Source organism: Eutrigla gurnardus (assembly GCF_963514095.1).
Source record: "Eutrigla gurnardus genome assembly, chromosome: 2".
NCBI lineage: Eukaryota > Metazoa > Chordata > Actinopteri > Perciformes > Triglidae > Eutrigla > Eutrigla gurnardus.
Window position 1 is genome coordinate 4,761,303 of NC_139916.1, and position 20,396 is coordinate 4,781,698.

A 20,396-nucleotide genomic window follows, 5' to 3' on the forward strand; every position below is an offset into this window, starting at 1 on the left:
GGTTAACAAAGGAGATCCTGATCCTTGTCTGGACACGCACCTGCTAACAGAAAAGACCAACCGGCATTCAAAAACCTAACAATTAACCCATAAGAAATATCATGTTAATGAGTAATTGCTCTCACATACAGATACATTTTTTTATTACATTACAAAACATAAATATTGCATGTACATGCAATACATGCCTGTTGGTTGAGGCCTGTTTGGTTTCCAGGTCTTTGAGATCCGAGTTGGTGGTCTGGATGGCCACGTTAAGGTATTTAATGCGGTCCCCGCAAAATGTTGCAATTAATAATTGTTTCGAAACTGCTCAAATTTCCATATCTTTTCATTACACTTTGTTTTTGAATAAGACAGTTGTATCTCTATTTGTTTTGGGGCCACAAACAAAATCCTGTTGATGGCCACCAAAAATCTGTTTAACCTTTTGTTTATATAAACCTGGCTAAAATTCGTTTAGATGTCAATAAGTGTTCATATGGCTAATGTTGGTCCCTGTCGAGCGCTGCTGACTCTAAAAAATAAAAAATGTATTAAATAAACATGGCCGCCGGCTCCCTGAAGACAACCCCCCCTGCTCCGTGTCAAGTCCACCTCATCACTGAGGGAAGAGCTTTAATTTGAAGGGGCTAAACGGAAGTCCAGTGCGTTGCTGTGTGTAGTTTGACAGCGTGTGTGTGTGCGTGTGTGTGTGTATGTGTGAAGAAGGCGCCACGTCGGCAGAACCAGCAGGCTGAAAAGCGAGCTGCGTAGCTCCAGCCTGTAACTGACGGCGCGCGAGGACAAGTTGGAAAGCAGCAGATACGGGTTTTTTTCTCCACTTTTAGTTTAATGTTTTAACGCGACAAAGACACGAAGAAGAAGAAGAAGAAGAAAAGGGAGAAGAAGAAGAAGAAGAAGAAGAGGCCGCTGTTTGTTTCCGTCGGGGCTGCGGGGGTTTAACGCAGAAAGAAAAGAAACGCGAATTATTTCACGTCAGAGTTTGTTTCGCTGCTGAAACAGAAGCTGCTCTCAAGTTTGTGCGCCAGGTGTGTCTGCGGGAACAATGGTGAAGGTAAGGACGAGCCTCGGCGGCGTGAAATGTGTTTTAAATGTCTCGTTTTCCAGCAGCGGTGAGTGATGATGTGGAGCCTGTTTGGTCAGGTTTATCCCCCTTTTTTCTTTTAGAGAAACGTGGCCTCGTCCTCTCTGGAGTCGTTCATATTCCAGCAGCGTTAAAGTGAGGCGTCACAGCTTCCTGCGAAATGTTGCTCAAACTCTGATCCCGCACACAATAATCCACATTTTGTTAAAAAAAAAATGTACAAAACACCCTGTTTTAAAACATTAGGTTTGGCTTCCGGACTCAGTGGCAACATTTATCATCTGACCTTAAACCCCTTTTTTTATAGGTCACAAAATGTTTTTTTTCCCTGTTTGTCCTATTTCTATATGTTGGAGTCTGGTGTATTTATAGTGTTCTCTATCTTATCTTATCTATCTCAAAATAACTAGATAGTATCCCTCTTAAAATAACACTAAAACATGCTGGAGTCTATTTACACTTAGTTCAACAAATAATCTATTGTGTCAGATAAGAGCCACACATTTGTTTGTTTTTTCTTTTTGGTAAAAAATAATCTTAAATATGGTCATAATTGATGTGGTCTCCCTGCATCAATAAAGGATAAATACGTTAAAAACATATTTTAAATCAGGCTCAATTTTTCACTTCTCTACCATGGTCTTGATGATATTCACAATTAATCACTTGACATGGTGACTTTATTAAAATTATATTTTATCGAACAAAACAAGTAAATGGCCAAAAAAAAGAAAAGAACAAGTGTATTTGTACTCACATAAATGGGTACTAATACACACGTAGTAAAAGGTAGAAACAAAAGGGTCCCTAGTGTGGTTAAGTATGTCGGATAATTACATGTTTAAATGCGACTCCAGCCGACGAGACGGATTTTAAATCTGTAATTCAGTTGAAATAAATAGCTTTTATTGCACTGAATGGCAGGGTTTGATGGAGCTTTCCCTCTCTGTTAACAAAGTTAGCTTCATAACTCAAGGTCAACTTTAAAGCTAATCTAGCTAATTGGATTGGTACCCTGTCAATCAGCTGGTAGCCCCGCCCCCTAAAGCATCCCCTGCTTTCTGGTCTGGTGGACTCTGAATGGACCATAATGTACTAAATGAATATCATGCTGGATTGAAGAAGACTTGAAACTAGAGATTGAGACCATAAACTCATGTTTACAACCAGAGAGGAGTCGCCCCCTGGTGGCCAGCAGAGAGAATGCAGGTTTAAGGCACATGGTATTGGCTTCACTTTTCAGCGTGTAAGGCAGACTTGGGTGTAAATACATGAAATGTACATTTTGTTTTCTCCTAGCTTACATAACCCTCATGACATCACTCTGACATCATCAGGGTTATTTTGCAGACTTGACTGCCCCTTTAAATGTCTAAACTAATAGAATATGTTGATGAAAGGTCAATCGAGGTTACAGTACGGGTGTCGCTGTGTTTTCCAGAATGTGAACAGCGTTAACGTGGAGCCCCAGCCCGGGACCAGCGTGGCCCCGGATGAAGCCGAACCCACCGACATCCAGCCCACAGAGGGTAAGTGAGCTCCCCGAGGCCGAGGCCAAACAGCCAAACGTCAGCAGGGGAAATAGTGCAATCTGTGCTCGCATGTTGCCTGCTGCTGCTATTTCAGAAACTGTTTCGTCGGGGGAGTTTGTCTGTTTGTGTCGGAGCGGCGGCAGCAGCTCCTCCGACCTGCTATTTGTGTCCTTTGTGAACAAGTTCAGTCCCGAATGGCTGCTTCTCTCGGTAAACATCGCTGTCATTAAAGGATGAAGCATCGATCTGTTTTCAGCGTCGGTGCCGATGATGTACCACCTCCGGGTGAACCGCAGGGATCAAACTAACGGGGCGGTTGTTAGGAAGGTGACGTAACGCCTCCAAATGTACAAAAAAACACACCGCAGCCGGTCCAGACTGAAGTCTCTCAACAAATATCGCTATGACATTTGGTACATTCGTGGTTCCCAGAGGTTGAATCCTAATATCAGCCAATCATATGTTTTGTTTCAACCTGTTCTGTTTTTTTAACGAGCACTCGACTTCACCAGCCAAACGCTAACGCGCTAAGCTAAGGTGGTGAGCAGGGGAAACGAAGCATTAAACATCAGAATGTTAGCGTTGATATTGGTTAGCATTCTGTTGTTATCGTCATGGAGATGCTGTAGTCTTGCATGAGTCGTGTCAAACTCGTCACACCTGCGATTCACAACATAAGCAGCGAGACCTTTAGTAGATGACTATTAGCCTAGATGCTGTTTCTTGTACATTTTTAATCCGTGCCTAATAAATCCGAGGTGAATCTCAGGGGAGACGTTGAATGTGCCGAGTGGGACACCTCAGACAGTCATCACATCGTCCTGCTGCCCCAAATACTCACAACAGCATGAAATGTGGATTAATCCGCCGCTGAAAATAGTCCCCAACAAACGCACCATTTTCCCCTGTTTTGTTTTGAGAAAAAGTCACTCAATCAGAAAACTACAGAATAAAACGTGATCTTTGTTCATATTATTTTATTTCATCACGAGTACACGTATGTCGTAGGAAACTGGGTTTTGATTTTTCACGTTTTTGTTGACGTTTTCAGATTCCGGTAAGGACCACGTGGTGGCGACCCCCGGCATGATGTGGCGGGTGACCGGTGGCCTCTTCAACGTCACCAAGGGAGTCGTGGGCGCGGCGGTGGGCGGGGTGGCCTGGGTCGGCGGCAAGGGCCTGGAGATCACCAAGTCGGCCGTGACCACCGTGCCCTCCATGGGCGTCGGGCTGGTGAAGGGCGGCGTGTCTGCCGTGGCCGGCGGCGTCTCCTCGGTGGGCTCGACGGTCGCCAGCAAAGTCCCGTTCACGGCCAAGAGGAAAGACAAGGCTGAGTGAAGAGGAGGAGGAGGATGATTGGTTGATGATGATGATGACGATGATGATGATGGACTTGCCCCGCCCTGAGCCAACGGAGAGAAGCCGCCAGCTGATCTCCGTCTGCCAATCAAACTCAACAGTGCCTTGCGATGCTTCTGTCGGAGTCTCGTCGCCACGCACAGATCCAGACTTTGATGCAAACACACTTTATTCAGCACCGAAAAGATTCCGCTGTACTGCGTTACCATGGCAACCCCGAATTACCAGAGTCACTGAAACGCTTCGTGCAAACTTCCTCATCTGACTCGGAGCGGGATCCGGATCTGTCCGGCTCCAGGCAGATCACATGACCCGGGAATCCACTTCAGCACATGGCGGACGACTCCATGAATATTTTTATCTGTTTACAATCCAGACTGAGGCTGTCCCTCTGTCCTCTCTCTTTTTCTCTGAGCTACACATACTTAGTGACATGTTTGCTGAATTAAAGTGCTGAATTTTAGTCTTCTTTTCTTTTCTTTTTTTTTTTCCAAAGGTATTGAAGTACTATTGAAATGTGTGTGACAACAAGAGTGTGTGTTGAGGAAAATGACAAGGCGAAGGATCAGCAACATATTTCTGTCTTCACTGTCTCTGACCTTCCTTTAAAGCTGTTGGATGAGGCGGGGCGGTGTTTTTTTTTTGTTTTGTTTTTTTACCCAGCAGCCTCGGAGAAACACTTCTCTGAAAAGTGCATGTCTGAAGACGGTCGACGCAATCACGAATACTGGGCTCAGGTCTTTTCCCACAGCTATATTATCGTTGAAATGTTTTGTTTTCAGTATGTGTGAAATGGTTAAAAGCTACGTTGGACATTGAGATGTTCACTTAAAAGAAACATTGAGCAGCAAATTGAGTCATCGATGGTTGTTTGAGAGGAAAAGTGGCCGATGTTGTCTGAACTGCTCAGTCAGTTAAACGTTGAACTGTACCTTCAATCGGACGGCGATCGCTGCGCTGCAGTGCAGGCAACATTCGCCAACGTTTATATGCAATATCAGCATTTCAATGCAACGTTTGGACTGAATGGGAGCTGTGAGGACTAAACTATGTGAATGTCTTGTTCGTGTTTTTGTTTTCCCAATATATCAATAAAGTAGTTTGGAAGTTTAAAGGCAGCCTTGTGGAGTTTTCTTCTAAACAAACAGTGTGTTTACATCCCTGTAAAACATTTGCAAATGTTTATTTTTGCATTTATTAATGTGTTTAAAATCAGCATTCACTTCATAGTTTGCTGGTTTCTTCTCTGCCTTTGCTGGCAGCATATCTCGACACCCAGCTGTTCTCAGTTTGTGTCATAGATTTCAAGATACTCTTTTTTTTCCCCACTTTTTTTTCTTCTGTTTAAATGCAGTATTTCACTTTCTATTTCACTGTTGATCAGAAAAATAATATGCAATGGTGTCACAGTGCAAAACAATCCTAAGCTAAAGCTCAGTGTTCCAATGTACGGCTGTTACTTGTAAAAAGTACTTGTAAAAAGAAAATGTAGAAATGAGAAGACATAAATATTTTTACGAAATAAAATAATGCATAAAGATCAAATATGGATAAAATACATAAAATATGAAAAAATATAAATTTGTGGAGGTCAGTCATGGTAAACTAATAAATGCTGGAATGCAATTTTGGAAAATAAATTGTAAAAATAGATAAATAAGAAGTAGCAGCAGTAGTAAAAGTAAGTCTTTATAAAGGTATATAAAAAAAATAAAACGATGAATTTGCTGTATGTCAGTGTACTCACCGTCAAAACAACATCAATAGAGTTTAATTTAGTCTCATTTGGATGTTTTTTGGGGGATAAACGAGATCCAGCTGTCAAACCGACGAGCGCCACACGCGGTGACCACTAGAGGGCAGCAGCGTCCACGCGGCGCTGTTCACACTCCTGGAGCAGAGAGCAGACGAGGAAGAAACCCGGAACACAGCGGTGTTTTCTCCGTAGCGTCCACATGTATCCAGTACACACGTTTTTTAATGTTCGTGGAGGAATTTAAAAGAGAATAAAACCGTGAAATGAAATCGGACTAGTCCTGTAGCTCCTTAAAGGTGAGATAAGATTTAAATCTGTCTATAAGCGTTCAAGAACACGCGATGTTGTCGGAAAATTGACATTCATGGAAACTTTCGACTCATTTTCTGAGTCATTTCACTTTAGCTGCCGTAGCTAACGTTTGTAATATGAGCATCATGTCAACAAGTCGTACTTTAAAGTCAACAGCAGCCATGATGAACACGACTCCGTCTGTAAGACAGACATTTCCTCGGATATCACAGTGTCTTTAAACGCAGCAGAAGAAGGCAATAAATACACCAAAATACATCAGTAGCACTTTACTGTGGTTTCTTTTTAGTGTCATTGGTGCTTCAACAAAATATAAATAATCATCATTCATGTGGATTTAAGGAGGAAGTGGGAAAAGGCAAATAGTTGAACAACTAGGAAGAGACAGTAATGGTTGTTTGTGTTTTCTGTGAGAAGATGTTGAGTGATTCTGAGGCTGCAGAGCTGCTCTCCTTCCTCGCCCCCTCCACCCGTCCTGATGTCAAAGGTCACACCACAGAGTACTTCCTGGGACTGTCCGGAAACAGGTAGGGTCATCTAATCTAGTCCTGAAGCAGACCCGATGTGTCCACTGACGTTTTTTATCGTGGATCCCGATAAAATACAATATTTAGATCGTGGTGAATTTCCATTATCATTAATATTGTTAGTAGTGATTTAAAAAAAACTGTCAAGCTGCTATCATTGTAGAGAACTAGAGCCTGTTTAAAACTTATAGATGATCAGTATCACTCACACAACATTGCTATATTTTTATTTTATTTAACCACAACCTTTACAAACTTCCCCCATAAAGGATCTGTGATCATTTGTTTCTTCATAAATGTATATTTTAGTGCCTTTTTTAGAGATTTCAGAATATTTTGATCGTGAATCCCAATTAAACTGGCCAGGATAATCATGACATGACATTTTCATACTGCCCATGCTGAGTACTAATTAAACAGGGGATGTGACGCAGCGATAATTAGACGTGTATCACTCATTTAACACTTTGGTTGACGGGAGAGCTCCACTCTCTGTGAAGATTTTATAACTGGATTATGAGCAGGACTCACATTACAGATGTGTGTGTTTTTACATCACATGGCAGGTAAAATGTGAGACTCGAGGATCTCTTAAGCTGCTAAATCTGCAAATGTACTCAGAGAAAAGTAAATCCTCGCTGTAAGCAGACACACCCCGACCAGGTGAAATAATGGGTTTGTTTGTTTTCAGGGACGGCTGCCGCTTCCTCCGCTCTAAACCAGATCTACTCGTCGCCCTGTTTGCTCTGACGTCCGACCCCTCCATCGCGATCGTGAAGGACTGTTACCACGTCTTCATCAACCTGTCAGCCGACGAGACTCTGCACCAGGTGACCGGCCCCGGTTCATCAGCAGAATCCGGGTTCACTGTCGGGTTCCTCTTTGAAGACGAACACGTCTCAGGTGTGCTTGCTTGTGTCCCGTCCAGGTTTTGGTGGCGGATGTCCAAGTTCTCCCGGTGTTGTTAAAGAACCTTCTGGACCCGGAGTTCCCGTTCTCCGATCAGATCTGCACCATCCTGTCCAACCTGACCCGCCATGTGAAGACCTGTAAGACCGTGTTGAAGGTGGGTCCCAGAGTCCCAGCCTGACTCCATTTTAAAGATCTCTTCGTCCTCAAGCATTTCATAACAAGTAAGCTGTCTTTGTGAGATCAGAAGACAAACACACTCACAATTATCCTTCCAGGTCGTCCAGGACGAGGTCGGTCTGGCTCAGCTGGTGGACGTCTTCTGCACCGAAGGCTACAACAAGAAGGCCAAGTTCCACTATCTGAGTCCTCTGCTGTCCAACCTGACCCAGCTGCCCGAGGCCAGAAGCTTCATGATGGACAAGGACAGGTGATTACAACGCAGGAAGTGATGATGGTCAGACGGTCGGCCACGTTATGTACCAGACTAGAGACAAACATCTTTAGATTCGTCCTCATCCTGGTTTATTTTTAACATACCTGTTCCCCTCAATTCAGACCAGCTCACTCTTAAAGTCAAACAACCTCTGAATACAAGGTGATTAATCTGATTTAAAGTCTAGATTAATAAGGAATTCAAATCTTTGACAGCTCTAAAATAAACACAAATAATTCTACGGTCAAATGATTAACGTGAGATGAACTACACGTACACCTCCCTACACCTTTCCTCACTGTGTGTGTGTGTGTGTGTGTGTGTGTGTGTGTGTGTGTGTGTGTGTGTGTGTGTGTGTGTGTGTGTGTGTGTGTGTGTGTGTGTGTGTGTGTGTGTGTGTGTGTGTGTGTGTGTGTGTGTGTGTGTGTGTGTGTTGCAGGTGTGTCATCCAGAGGTTGTTTCCCTTCACTCAGTACCAGGCGTCCACGGTGAGAAGGGGCGGAGTCATCGGGACTCTGCGCAACTGTTGCTTCGACCACGGTGAGACACACACAGATTATGTATTTTCATTTCATTGATATTATTCATTTTTATGTTTTTTTTTTTGTCCAAAATGGCCAAATTATATTGACCACTAGGGGGTGAATACTTTTTTTTTTTTTTTTTATAAAGCACTGTATTTGTCTCATCCTCCCTGAACCGCTCGTCTCTCTGTACAGCCCATCATGAGTGGTTGCTAAGCGACGCTGTGGACATCCTGCCCTTCCTCCTGCTGCCGCTGGCCGGTCCGGAGGAGCTGACGGAGGAGGAAAACGAAGGTGTGTGTCTGATAGTCGGAATATGGTGATATTCTCTCTTTCTTTTTGTCAACACAAACAAATGTGGATTAATCCGCCGCTGAAAATAGTCCTCAACAAAAACACAGTTTCCTCCTGTTGTTTAAAACCAAAGTGACCAGCTGTTTTAAGAAGTGGTCACTTCTTAAAACAGAAGAAGTGACCACGTTGCCATGGAAACTCGCTGGTTCTGACTAACGTTGACGTGTTCAGGTCTACCTGTGGACCTGCAGTACCTCCCCGAGGACAAGAGGAGGGAGGAAGACCCCGACATCAGAAAGATGCTGCTGGAAACTCTTTTACTGGTACGACGACAAACACGACAAAACATGTACGTTTGTTTTGACGTTGAGATCTTTTTTTTTAACCGTTTGTCCTCCGCAGCTGACGGCGACCCACGACGGCCGTAAAACGCTGCAGGAGAAGAACGTCTATCCCATCATGAGGGAGTTCCACCGCTGGGAGAAGGACGTCCACGTCACGGCCGCCTGCGAGAAACTGGTCCAGGTGGGAACGATCTCATCCTCGTCACCTTTTAACTCTCAAATACGTCAACGAGAACATTACTCGATGGCTGCCTCACGCTGAAACAGTCAAACTGTATTTAGTGCTCTTCAGCTGTTTGGTGATTTGAGTTAATAATCCGTAGGTTAAACATTTAGACATTTACATGAAATAAAAGAAGTAATGTCTTGATTTAAGGTGGCTGTTTGAGTCTCAGGTCCTGCTGTTGATTCATGCTGGATCACTGTCACGACTTAGAGGGACACTTTTCCTTGAATTTCCCTGGAAGTACAATATTTGCATGAAATTTGCAAAATATGCCAATAAATAAAAGTTTGCGGAGGGACGGGAGGAAGCTAAGCTCATCATGTTACATTACCACGATAAATTTACATAAAGCTAATAAAAAAAGATGAGAAACAATAATAAAAATATCTTAGTAACAAGTGTGTTTTTCTTACTGAGACAAAGTCAAAATGTCTATTCTCGTCCTCCAAAATTACAAATTAACATTAAATCTTATTAAAGTCTCACACAGAATTTGAAGAAGAAAAACGTTCTTGCTGCCGGACTGTTTGATCAGACGGCGTTAACTCAACATTAACTCAACATTAACTCAACATTAACTCAACGTTAACTCAACGTTAACTCAACGTTAACTAACAAACCTCCTCCAGGTGCTGATCGGAGACGAGCCGGAGCGCGGGATGGAGAACCTGATGGAGGTGGAGATTCCTGACGACGTGGAGGTGAAACTGAAGGAGGCGGACGCCCGAGAACAGCAGGAGCTGGAGAAGGAGGAGGTGCAGATGAAACAGGAGGAGGAGAAGATGAAACAGGAGGAGGAGGAGGAGAGGAAGAAGAAGAGTGATGCGGAGGGGACGGACAAAGAGGAGAGCGGACTGATACGGTAATCCATCAGTCCGAGTGATGACTTCTGTTGAACGTTCTTTACGGTCGGGATGCACCGATACCAGCATCCGGTCCGATACTGTGCTCATGTACTTGTACTTGTTAAACTACTCCCATACTGTGCTCATGTACTTGTACTCCTAAAACTACACCGATACCACGAAGCCAGCGTTAACCTCGGGTTCTCCTCCTTTTAAGGGAGCGAGAGCGAGTATGATGTCATCAGTAACATGACAGTGTGGATGCAGCAGTGCATTGTGGGTAGAGTTCCTGTCTTGTTGTCAACCAGCTGACAACTAGAGTGTTTCCCCTGAAGTTGGCTGCTCCGACCCAGAACACTTAAGGTGGACTCACCTTTTTAAGGTGGACTAACACTATTCTCTAAGTGACGAGCTGCTCCTCTTAGCTTTTTTATTTAATCTGTAAACACAACGTTTATTGTTAAAATGTAACAACAGCATCATGTTGTATTTTTAACTTGTTACAGTCAGAAAGTGAGGATTATCTGATGAGAATAAAACATGTTTTCACAGATATTGTTAGAGCTGTAGTGGTATTATAAAGTACTCATGTCGGTGTACTCGGAATCAGGAAGTACTGGATTGTAAGTACTCGGTCTGATAAAAGTAGTGGTATCGCTGCATCCCTACGTCACGGCTTTATCCCGACATGGCAGGACGTTTGGAGGAAACACCCCGATGCTGTGATGTCACAGGATGTTTGTCAGCCGGGGAAATTAAACGTAAAAGTAAAAGTCAGTAGCGACGTGAGAGATGAGGAGTGTTTTCTCTCACAGATTGAATCGGAGATGCATTTTCAAACTTATTCCGCTGATGAAGACTTTATTTAATGTTGTGATCCTGAGAGGTAACTCATTCCTCTACCCTCCAGATCCAATGATTGATTTTCATCATTAATTACTGAATTGAATTGCTATTCGAAGTCATTTCAAACACGTCTTTGGAAACTTTGAGATCTCCACTGAAAATGTTTTAAATAAAGGTATCAGCAGGACAATAAAGAGAATATAATCTATTGGCAATTGAAATAACTATTCATTTATTTAGGATGTGATCTTTAGTGAACTCAACATTGTATTATTATTATTTTTATTATTATTATTATGCATGGGGTCTTTTTCAGTGCATTTCAAAAATCGAATAAAAATATTATTTGAATTTAAACACAATTTTAAGAAGGCTTCACATTTTTCACTTTGCTAAATCATTTAATAAATTTAGTCATACTATCTTCATTTATTTCCCAACTGTGTCACATCTCTCATTTCATGTTTTCTGCTTTAAAATGTACCTTAACAAACCTCCTCCACCTCATTAATGATCAGATAAAAACCTTTAAAGCATCATTATCTACCATAGCCATTAAATGATGATGAAATTAAATTAAGGGGTATCTGTAAGAATTTTCTTCCGTTTTGAAAATACATTTCTCTGCAAAAACACCTCTAAAACCCCTAATATGTATCACAATCCATTATTTCATCAGTTTATTTAATTTATGTACATGATTTACGACCAAATAAATAAGTATTCGCACCTGAAAATACTTTTCAGTCACGTTGAATTCAAAATTAATTCATTTCTGTTCAATAATGTGCTGAACCTCAGGGATCGAGCGCAGTTGTTGAGTGATTGGCCAGCAGGGGGCGTCAGAGTCACTTCTCCACACAACAACACCACTGCTGTCCTCTGTGGGGAAATGGAAAAAATAAACAGACAGATTCAAATATCTCAAAATGTGACTCAAGGCAATAAAAGCTCAAAGTCGAAATCGAGCTGAAATTCAGAATGTCGTATTTAATTTGTGGTTTTATTTGTTTGTTTATTAAAATTAGCTTTTGTGGTTTTATGTGTAGTTTTATGTGTAGTTTTATGTGTAGTTTTATGAGGGCAACAATCGGTTCGTATCTTTGATTAAAGTGGCAGCGAGATAACCGTAATAAACGGTTACCTTTTTACAGCAGACTGTCGACAAAACCAGGAACTAAAACTGTGTGTGTGTGTGTGTGTGTGTGTGTGTGTGTGTGTGTGTGTGTGTGTGTGTGTGTGTGTGTGTGTGTGTGTGTGTGTGTGTGTGTGTGTGTGTGTGTGTGTGTGTGTGTTTTCTGTCCCTGTGAGGACCAGTTTGAATATTTTTGAAAGGTTAAGCTCTTTTTTTTTTGCAAAGTGAGGAGACTTCAACTGTTTTTAAAGCAAAGACACTTTTTTTTTAAAGTTGAGGCGTTTTCTTTGGAGTTTGTTTGAAAGCAAAGACAGTTTTTGTTTTAAAGTGAGAACATTTTGTCCAGGTTTTAGGGATTAAGGTCGGAAGCTGTTTCTTTATCAGCGTCTGTGTGAGTTTTTCCCTCTTGTCAAGGTCAGACCTGAACAGATAATAGTTATAATCACTTGCTCTGTATTTTGCAGGTAATTTGAACCTTTTTTAAATCTTTCTGATCCAACCGTCTTGTCAAACGAGAAGGAGGCCAGAGGACAGAGTCTCTCTGCACACGAGTTGAACCAGAGTACATGTTGAGACCAAACTCGCCGCTGCATTTCTGTTCACTGGAGGGTGAAGACGGGACGGAAAAGAAAGGCTGGCTTGTGTTGAACCGACGGCTCCACCTCACAGTGCTGTTGAGTAAATAGGCGGGTCTTTGTGTCCCGGGCCAGCCAATCAGACGCCGAGGTTTCTCGTTTCACTTCCCTGTGTCTTTCCTCAGAGTGTGTACACACACACACACACATACAATACGTGTGGGACACTGTCCTACACACTGACAGTTGTGTTGTTATTGTTCTGACACACTTTCATCACAGCTGGAAATGAACATCCACTCTTCCTACACACGTCCGTCTTCCTGCTGACTCTGTAAACACATGCAAAACACGTTAAACTCATGAGATCTGATGAAATGTTGCTTTGTTTTATTATTTATCGACTGCGGTCTTCACTTATGTGTGAAGTTTAAAAAGTAAAGCCCTTTATTGCAAAGTGAGGAGCTGTTTTTAAAGCAAAGACACTCATGACATTTTACTTTAGAAGGTGTTTTTTGTTGTTTCTTTATCAGCGTCTGTGTGAGTGTTTTCCAGCCCGCGACCCCTAAAATAACAGACTGGTGACCCCCAGTATCCCCGGAGAGACTCAAACAGAAGACAGGTTATCAGTCCTGTGAAACATTCACCACACTGCTGAAAGGATATCAACCCCTGTGTGTGTGTGTGTGTGTGTGTGTGTGTGTGTGTGTGTGTGTGTGTGTGTGTGTGTGTGTGTGTGTGTGTGTGTGTGTGTGTGTGTGTGTGTGTGTGTGGTCAGTAGAGCAGCAGCAAACAGAAGACCGTACATGACGGTGGTTTGAATGTGTGTGTGTGTTCTTCATGGAGTGAAGCCAATGCTGAAGTGCCTTAAACTTGCATTCCCTCTGCTGACCATCAGGGGGCGACACGTCTGGAAGTCTATGTCTATTTTCAATATTACAATTATTCAATTTAAGTCAATATTACTTCTCACTTGATATATTATCTCACTAAACATGAGTTGTTTTTTTTAAATCATTAATGTGACGTGAGATTCCGTTAGCCAGTAGAAATGTCCTTGGGATACTTTATACTTTCAGAGTCTGTACTTTTTCACTTTTACTTGAGTAAAGAAGTTGAATCATTATTTCTACTTTTGACTCCTATTATTTTCACATAAAAGGCTTTTTCACTTCAGAGTTGAATCATCAAAAACCTGAAGCTAAACTTTACATGAAGACAGAGTCCAGGACCAGTAGCCCCCCCCCCCCCCCCCCCCCCTTCTCCTGCTGGTTTGTCCTACTGTTGAGCCCTGCTGTCAATCAATGTGTTTTTCTGGGCTCTGATTGGCTGGCTTGTGTACTCAACAGGGAAGTCTCCTCCCCCCCCGGAGCCCACGGCTGTACTTTTCCACTCCAAACTAGAGTTTTAGCATCCAGCTACATCCTCCCTCCCTCACTTCATCTATTCAGAACGCACACACACACACACACACACACACACACACACACACACACACACACCTTCCCTGATCTCTCACACACACACGCACACACACACACACACACACACACACAAACACACACTGAGGTAACTGAGGTTTCCTGCAGAGTCTTTGCTTGTATCCAGAACCACTTTAACATATGAGGTTATGCTCCGATTGGTTGGGAGTTCTGGTGGAAACGCAGTGTGCTCTGCTTCAACGTGGATCCGCTGCAGATGTTGTGACGATAATTATGTCGTTTGTGTTATTAGTTTTCTGGAAATGTCACACGTCCCATGGCCAGCCCCCCCCTTCATACAGTAATAGTGTTTCCTTGTGTGCTTTCCCACGGCTCTGTGGTCCGGGTTCGGTCTCTGAGGTCAGGCGTTTGCAGAGGTGAACCGGTCGGGCTCACAGTTAAGGTTCAGCACCGGGGTCCAAAAAACATTCGGTCTAAATCGGGTCTAAATCCGGTCTGGTTCAGGTCTCGGTTCTGTGTGTCGAGATCCAAGCGGATTCTCTGTCAGCTCAGATCACTAGATCGTCACAGGAGATTCTTGTATTTATTTTCACCTTTACTGCACAGCTGTTTGTAGAAAACGAGGGTTTTAAAACGATGACATCAGAGGTGGGAAGTAACAAAGTTCAAATACTTTGTCACTGTACTTAAGTAGAATTTTCAATTATATTTACTTATACTCCCTACAATTCAAAAAAATGTAAAACAGGCTTGTTTCTTTAGTTTTAATGCATTCATTGAATATGTTTTTTTTTTTATTAATATGACTAACTTGTTTTGCAAGTAAGCCTTGCAAAACAAACAGCCAGTAGGAATGTACTTAAAAGTGATATTGTTTACTTTTTAATTTGAGTATATTTCAGAGCCTGTACTTTTTCACTTTTACTTGAGTAAATAAGTTGAATAACTACTTCTACTTATACCAGAGTCTTTCTGAACACAATGTCTCTCACGATTCCTATTTAATTTGTCTTTCTGGAGAAATTAAAATGAACTGGAACTCGCAGAAACCTTTACATGAACCTAGTTCTAACTGAGTGTGAGGTGAAGTGTGGAAGCCGTCCAACAACAAGCACAGACGGAGTTACAGGCTGGATGACGGTTAGAAAGATCACCGACACTCCCACTCACCCACACGATGCCTTTACCAGTCTCTGAAACCTGTCAGACTCGCGTTGTTTGTCCAGTTGAATATTCCAGCTCACAGGTCTGTCTTTCATAACCCTGAATCCATTCCCCTGCGTGTGATTTATTTTCTCCAGGGTTTGTGGATTGAGCTCAACCATGAGAACATATATTTATATATAAATATTTTTTTCTGTTATTTATTTTTCATGCCTTTATGATCCTGACTGAAATCAGAAGCAACTTATTACCATTTTTCACACATCATTTTGCACACACGTTTAAAATGCATACGTTTTTTATTTTAAACTCTTGTCAGTTATGTTTTTTGTTTATTTTTTAAAACACCACAGCTGTCGATCATGACTCAATCCCCTTTTTTGAAAAAAAAACAACAACTTTTTTTTAATAATTTAAACCAAACTTATCAGAAACCTGTTGCCAAATAATTTGATGTGTAATTCTATTTTTTATTTTTTATATTTAGCTCGGCTGATCCGTTAACATGGAGGGGCGGGGGGGGGGGGGGGGGGTCTCTGACCTGCAGCCGGCCATCAGGGTGCAACTTTTGGGGAGCTGTAGCGTCATCCATCTTTAAATAAAGTGAGTGTCAGCAGATTAGCATTAGTGTCGCAGCGAGCTGAGTGAAGCGTTTGCAGGGGGCTGATCTACTTTCTGTAATCTGACACACACACACACACACACACACACACACACACACACACACACACGCCTTACTGCCATGCTGTGTGTGTGTGTGTGTTTGCATTCGCCAGCTCACACTTTCTTTCTGTTTGCTGGTGTCAGCTGACCAATCGGAGGCAACATTGCGTAACAACAACTCTTAAAAGTAGAAGCTGCTGCTGACAGCTGAAAAAGCAGAAACAGGAGCAGTACAGAGGGTAATAAAAACATTTAAAAAAAAAAAACCTGTGACTTGCCACAGTGTCCCCGAGCAAGGCAGTGGACTGATATTCAGATAAGAAACTGGTTAGTGTGACTTTGTGCGTGTCATCTTGGTTAACGCAACCTCAGTATGGATTCCAGCTGAGGGCCAACTGAGCTGATCTGCAGGTCAAAGGTCAGGAGGAGCAGGATCGACTTACCACATATGATTACTTGGTATTCACTGTGACGCGTTGGATTTGAACTCATATGGAAAGCAGTAGAGTAACGTAATGTGAACACATTGCATCATCTGAGGCAGACAAAGAGGATGTATGAACAGTGAGGGCCCCTTGAAAGCTCTGCTCACTGTTTTGGCAATAAGTTTGAGGGGAACGTGTGTCGTTTAATTAACATAATACTATCTGTCACTGTCTGTAAATCTTGAATAATGTCAAAAGATATAGAGTCGGTTTACAAGACTCTTCAGCCTGCTGGATATTATAGGAGAGAGACATTTACATTTACATTTACATTTAGGTCATTTAGCAGACGCTTTTGTCCAAAGCGACTTACAATAAGTACATTTGTCAAAAGAAGGAAACAAAGAAACCACGACGTATCATTGCCGATGCAGTAAGAGCTAAAAATAGAACAAGTGTTAGGTCCTCATCTGAGTAAAGTAGTACTTCTAGAGTAACAGTGCTGCGATCCGAGTTTTTTTTTTTTTTTTTTGCGGGGGGGGGGGGGGGGGGGGGTGTCGAGGGAGGGTGTTAGTGGGTCATGCTATGTAGAGTCGAGGTGAAGTCTGAACAGGTGAGTCTTGAGCCTTTTTCGGAAGATGGCAAATGACTCTGCTGTCCTGACATTGGTCGGGAGTTCGTTCCACCACTGAGGCGCCAGAACAGAGAAGAGTCTGGACTTTGCTGAGCGACATTTGTTTGATTTCAGCGATGGTGGTACCAGCCGGCCAGCTGAAGTAGAGGAGCGGAGTGCTCGCTTCGGGGCATGAGGTTTGACCAGTGTTTGAAGGTAGGCAGGTGCCGTTCCATTGATGGCCCTGAAGGCCAGTGTCATCGTCTTGAATTGGATGCGTGCTGCAACAGGGAGCCAGTGGAGGTCACGGAGGAGGGGGTCACGTGGGCGTGGGAGAATTTGGGTAGATTGAAGATAAGGCGTGCTGCAGCGTCCTGCGGATATTGTAGAGGGCAAATCTGCAGGATCGGGCCACAGCAGTGATGTTGGGGGTGCAGGATAGTTGGTCATCGAGGATTACACCCAGGTTCCTCGCAGTTGAGGAAGGAAATACTGTGATGCCCTCAACAGTGACCGACAGGTCCATGTGAGGGCAGTCTTTCCCTGGGATGAAGAGGAGTTCGGTTTTATTCAGGTTGAGCTTGAGGTGATGTGCAGTTGTCCAGACAGAGATGTCAGCCAGACAGTCCGAGATGCGAGTTGCAATGTGAGCGTCAGAGGACGGGGGAAAAGAGAGGAACAGCTGGGTGTCATCAGCGTAGCAATGGTAGGAGAATCCATGCGATGTGATAACAGAACCTAGTGATCTGGTGTATAGTGAGAACAGAAGCGGTCCTAATACTGAGCCTTGAGGGACACCCGTGTCCAGAGAGCAGGGTTTGGACATAGAGCCATTCCATGTGACCTGAAAGGTGCGGTTTGTCAGGTATGATGTAAACCAGGTGAGAGCAGAGTCGGTTATGCCAAGTTCAGCCAGAGTGGAGAGGAGAATTTGGTGGTTGACTGTGTCGAATGCAGCAGATAGGTCAAGGAGAATGAGAACGGAGGAGTTGGATGATGTTTTGGCGTCTCGCAGGGACTCGGTCACAGTGAGGAGGGCCGTCTCAGTGGAGTGGGCAGTCCTGAATCCTGATTGGTTAGGGTCTAGGAGGTTCTTCCGCAAGAGATAGGATGACAGTTGGTTGTAGGCAGCACGTTCCAAGGTTTTAGAGAGGAATGAAAGAAGAGATACAGGTCTGTAGCTTTGGATGTCAGTAGCGTCAAGGGTGGGTTTTTTCAGGAGAGGCTTCACGATAGCGGTCTTAAAATCCGCTGGAATGATACCTGAGGTGAGGGAGGAGTTGATCAGGGTGGTGAGGAATGGCAAGATGTCGTGTGAGATGTCCTGGAGAAGAGAGGAGGGAATCGGGTCAAGGGAGCAGGTGGTGGCACGGTTAGATGTAACAAGTGCGTGAACGTCTTCAGAGGTGAGGGGGCTAAAGCTGGTAAGACCATCAGAGTTGAGAGTTGGGGGAGATGTCTTCTGGGAGGGAATAGGCGTGAATGAGGAGCTGATGTCATTTACTTTCTTGGTAAAGTAAGTAGCAAAGTCATCGGCAGTAAGGAAGGAAGGGGGTGGAGGGGTAGGAGGGGTGAGGAGGGAAGAGAACATGGAGAAGAGTTTCCTGGGGTTGGAGGCAGAAGAGTTGATCTTTGCCAGGTAGAAGGCAGATTTAGCTGCCGAAACAGTTGAGGTGACGTCAGAGAGGAGGAGGTGGTAGTGAGCAAGGTCCTCGTGCTGTCCCGATTTCTTCCATTTTCTCTCTGACGCTCGCAACAATGATCTGTTGGTTCGCAGAGGTTCAGACAGCCAGGGAGGGGGGGGAGATGATCGCGCCGGTCGTGCGATTGGGGGACAGAGAGTGTCCAAAGAAGAGGCGAGTGAGGACATCAGGATAGAGGAGGCTTCCTCGGTAGGCATTAGGGAGAACTGTTCCGAGGATGGGAGCGAGGAGATAACAGTTGAGGAGAGAGTGGAGGGAGTGAGGGATTTCAGGTTGCGGCGGCTGGTGACCATTCGAGGCGTAGAGGGGAGGGATGTGGTGGGCTTCATGGGGAGGGAGAAAGTCACAAAGTGGTGGTCGGACACGTGTGAGCGGGGTAACAGAGATTACCGAGATGCCACAGGATCTTGTGAAGACAAGGTCAAGTTGGTTCCCGGCCCGGTGAGTTGGTGGAGAGGGGGAGAGCGTAAGGTCAAATGCGGAAAAGAAGTCGATGAATTCAGATGAGTGCAGCTTTCCCGAGTGGATGTTGAAGTCACCGAGGACGACGAGCGGTGTGCCATCATCAGGGGAGCAGCTCAGGAGGGCATCCATCTCATCCAAAAAGTCACCAAGAGGACCGGGTGGGCGATAGATCACTATGATGTTGAGTTTGAAAGGAATGGTGACAGCGACGGCGTGAAATTCAAGCGTAGATCGGGGTAGGTGGTCGAGAGGAAGGACCTGGTAGGACCATGTGGGTGAGATGAGGAGCCCAGTTCCTCCTCCTCGCCCTGTTCGTCTTGGGGAGTGTGAAAATGAGTAGGCAGTTGAAAGGGCAGCTGGAGCGGCAGTGTTTTCTGGGGTGATCCAGGTCTCTGTGAGGGCCAGGAAGTGGAGAGACTGCAGGGAGGCATAGGCTGAGATGGTGTCCGCCTTCTTGACTGCAGACTGGCAGTTCCACAGCCCCCCTAGTACTTCAAGTTCCTTACCGGTGGAGATTGGTGGGTAGCAGAGATTGGATGGGTTACAGCCTCGAATGAAGGGACTTCTGTAAAATCTTCTCCAGTGCGATGTCCTGACTGGGATAAGACACATGGCTGCGAGGGGGGGGGGGGGGGGGGGGGGTTGAGATGTTATACCTACCTCAATGGGCTTCCTCGATGGACTCCCACAGATAGACTCCCTTGTCTTTGTTCAGCTGTCTTGACTCCCACAGATAGACTCCCTTGTCTTTGTTCAGCTGTCTTGACTCCCACAGATAGACTCCCTTGTCTTTGTTCAGCTGTCTTGACTCCCACAGATAGACTCCCTTGTCTTTGTTCAGCTGTCTTGACTCCCACAGATAGACTCCCCTTGTCTTTGTTCAGCTGTCTTCGTTCTGATGGCCCGACGCTGCAGCTGACGCTGTAGTGACAGCCTTTTAAGTGCTCAATTTACCGCAAGTTCTGACTGTGGCTCCTCCTTCCCTCTAATCAAGTCTATTCACTACAGGTGAGCTGGCTCAAACAAGCTGATTGCTCACTTACCATAGACAGCTTCACAAGAAGTTCAACAACAAGCTATCAATACTAGACTAAATGTTACCACTAGCTTTACACACACAATGCCTAAACCCAAATCTACAATTAGTTTCTGACTTACCGACAAGAGACAAAGCAGCTTCCTTCCTTTCTCCAGACCAAATGTGGTTTGAAGAG

The 20,396-nt window shown here is 44.0% G+C and overlaps 2 protein-coding genes across 2 annotated transcripts; both read left to right on the forward strand.

Moving 5' to 3' along the window:
* Positions 1-708: 708 nt before the first annotated feature.
* Positions 709-5,092, forward strand: LOC311020410 (transmembrane protein 263). The gene is made up of 3 exons (XM_084020437.1): positions 709-1,057; positions 2,529-2,616; positions 3,671-5,092. Exons 1-3 carry the CDS (start codon positions 1,049-1,051, stop codon positions 3,955-3,957), a joined length of 384 nt encoding a protein of 127 aa, XP_083876563.1. The 5' UTR covers positions 709-1,048; the 3' UTR covers positions 3,958-5,092.
* Positions 5,093-5,879: 787 nt separating this feature from the next.
* Positions 5,880-11,359, forward strand: hgh1 (HGH1 homolog). Its single transcript, XM_084023067.1, has 10 exons — positions 5,880-6,030; positions 6,464-6,573; positions 7,265-7,403; positions 7,502-7,639; positions 7,761-7,912; positions 8,358-8,458; positions 8,638-8,736; positions 8,968-9,059; positions 9,139-9,261; positions 9,936-11,359. Exons 2-10 carry the CDS (start codon positions 6,464-6,466, stop codon positions 10,170-10,172), a joined length of 1,191 nt encoding a protein of 396 aa, XP_083879193.1. The 5' UTR covers positions 5,880-6,030; the 3' UTR covers positions 10,173-11,359.
* Positions 11,360-20,396: the final 9,037 nt, after the last annotated feature.

Bases quoted from the DNA above. Each gene is read 5' to 3' on its own strand.
- LOC311020410 (XM_084020437.1), top strand. The intron at 2,617-3,670 runs GTAAGTGAGCTC...TGACGTTTTCAG, and splicing joins CGACATCCAGCCCACAGAGG to ATTCCGGTAAGGACCACGTG.
- hgh1 (XM_084023067.1), top strand. From the start codon at position 6,464: ATGTTGAGTGATTCTGAGGCTGCAGAGCTGCTCTCCTTCCTCGCCCCC. The intron at 6,574-7,264 runs GTAGGGTCATCT...GTTTGTTTTCAG, and splicing joins CTGGGACTGTCCGGAAACAG to GGACGGCTGCCGCTTCCTCC. The intron at 8,737-8,967 runs GTGTGTGTCTGA...TGACGTGTTCAG, and splicing joins GACGGAGGAGGAAAACGAAG to GTCTACCTGTGGACCTGCAG.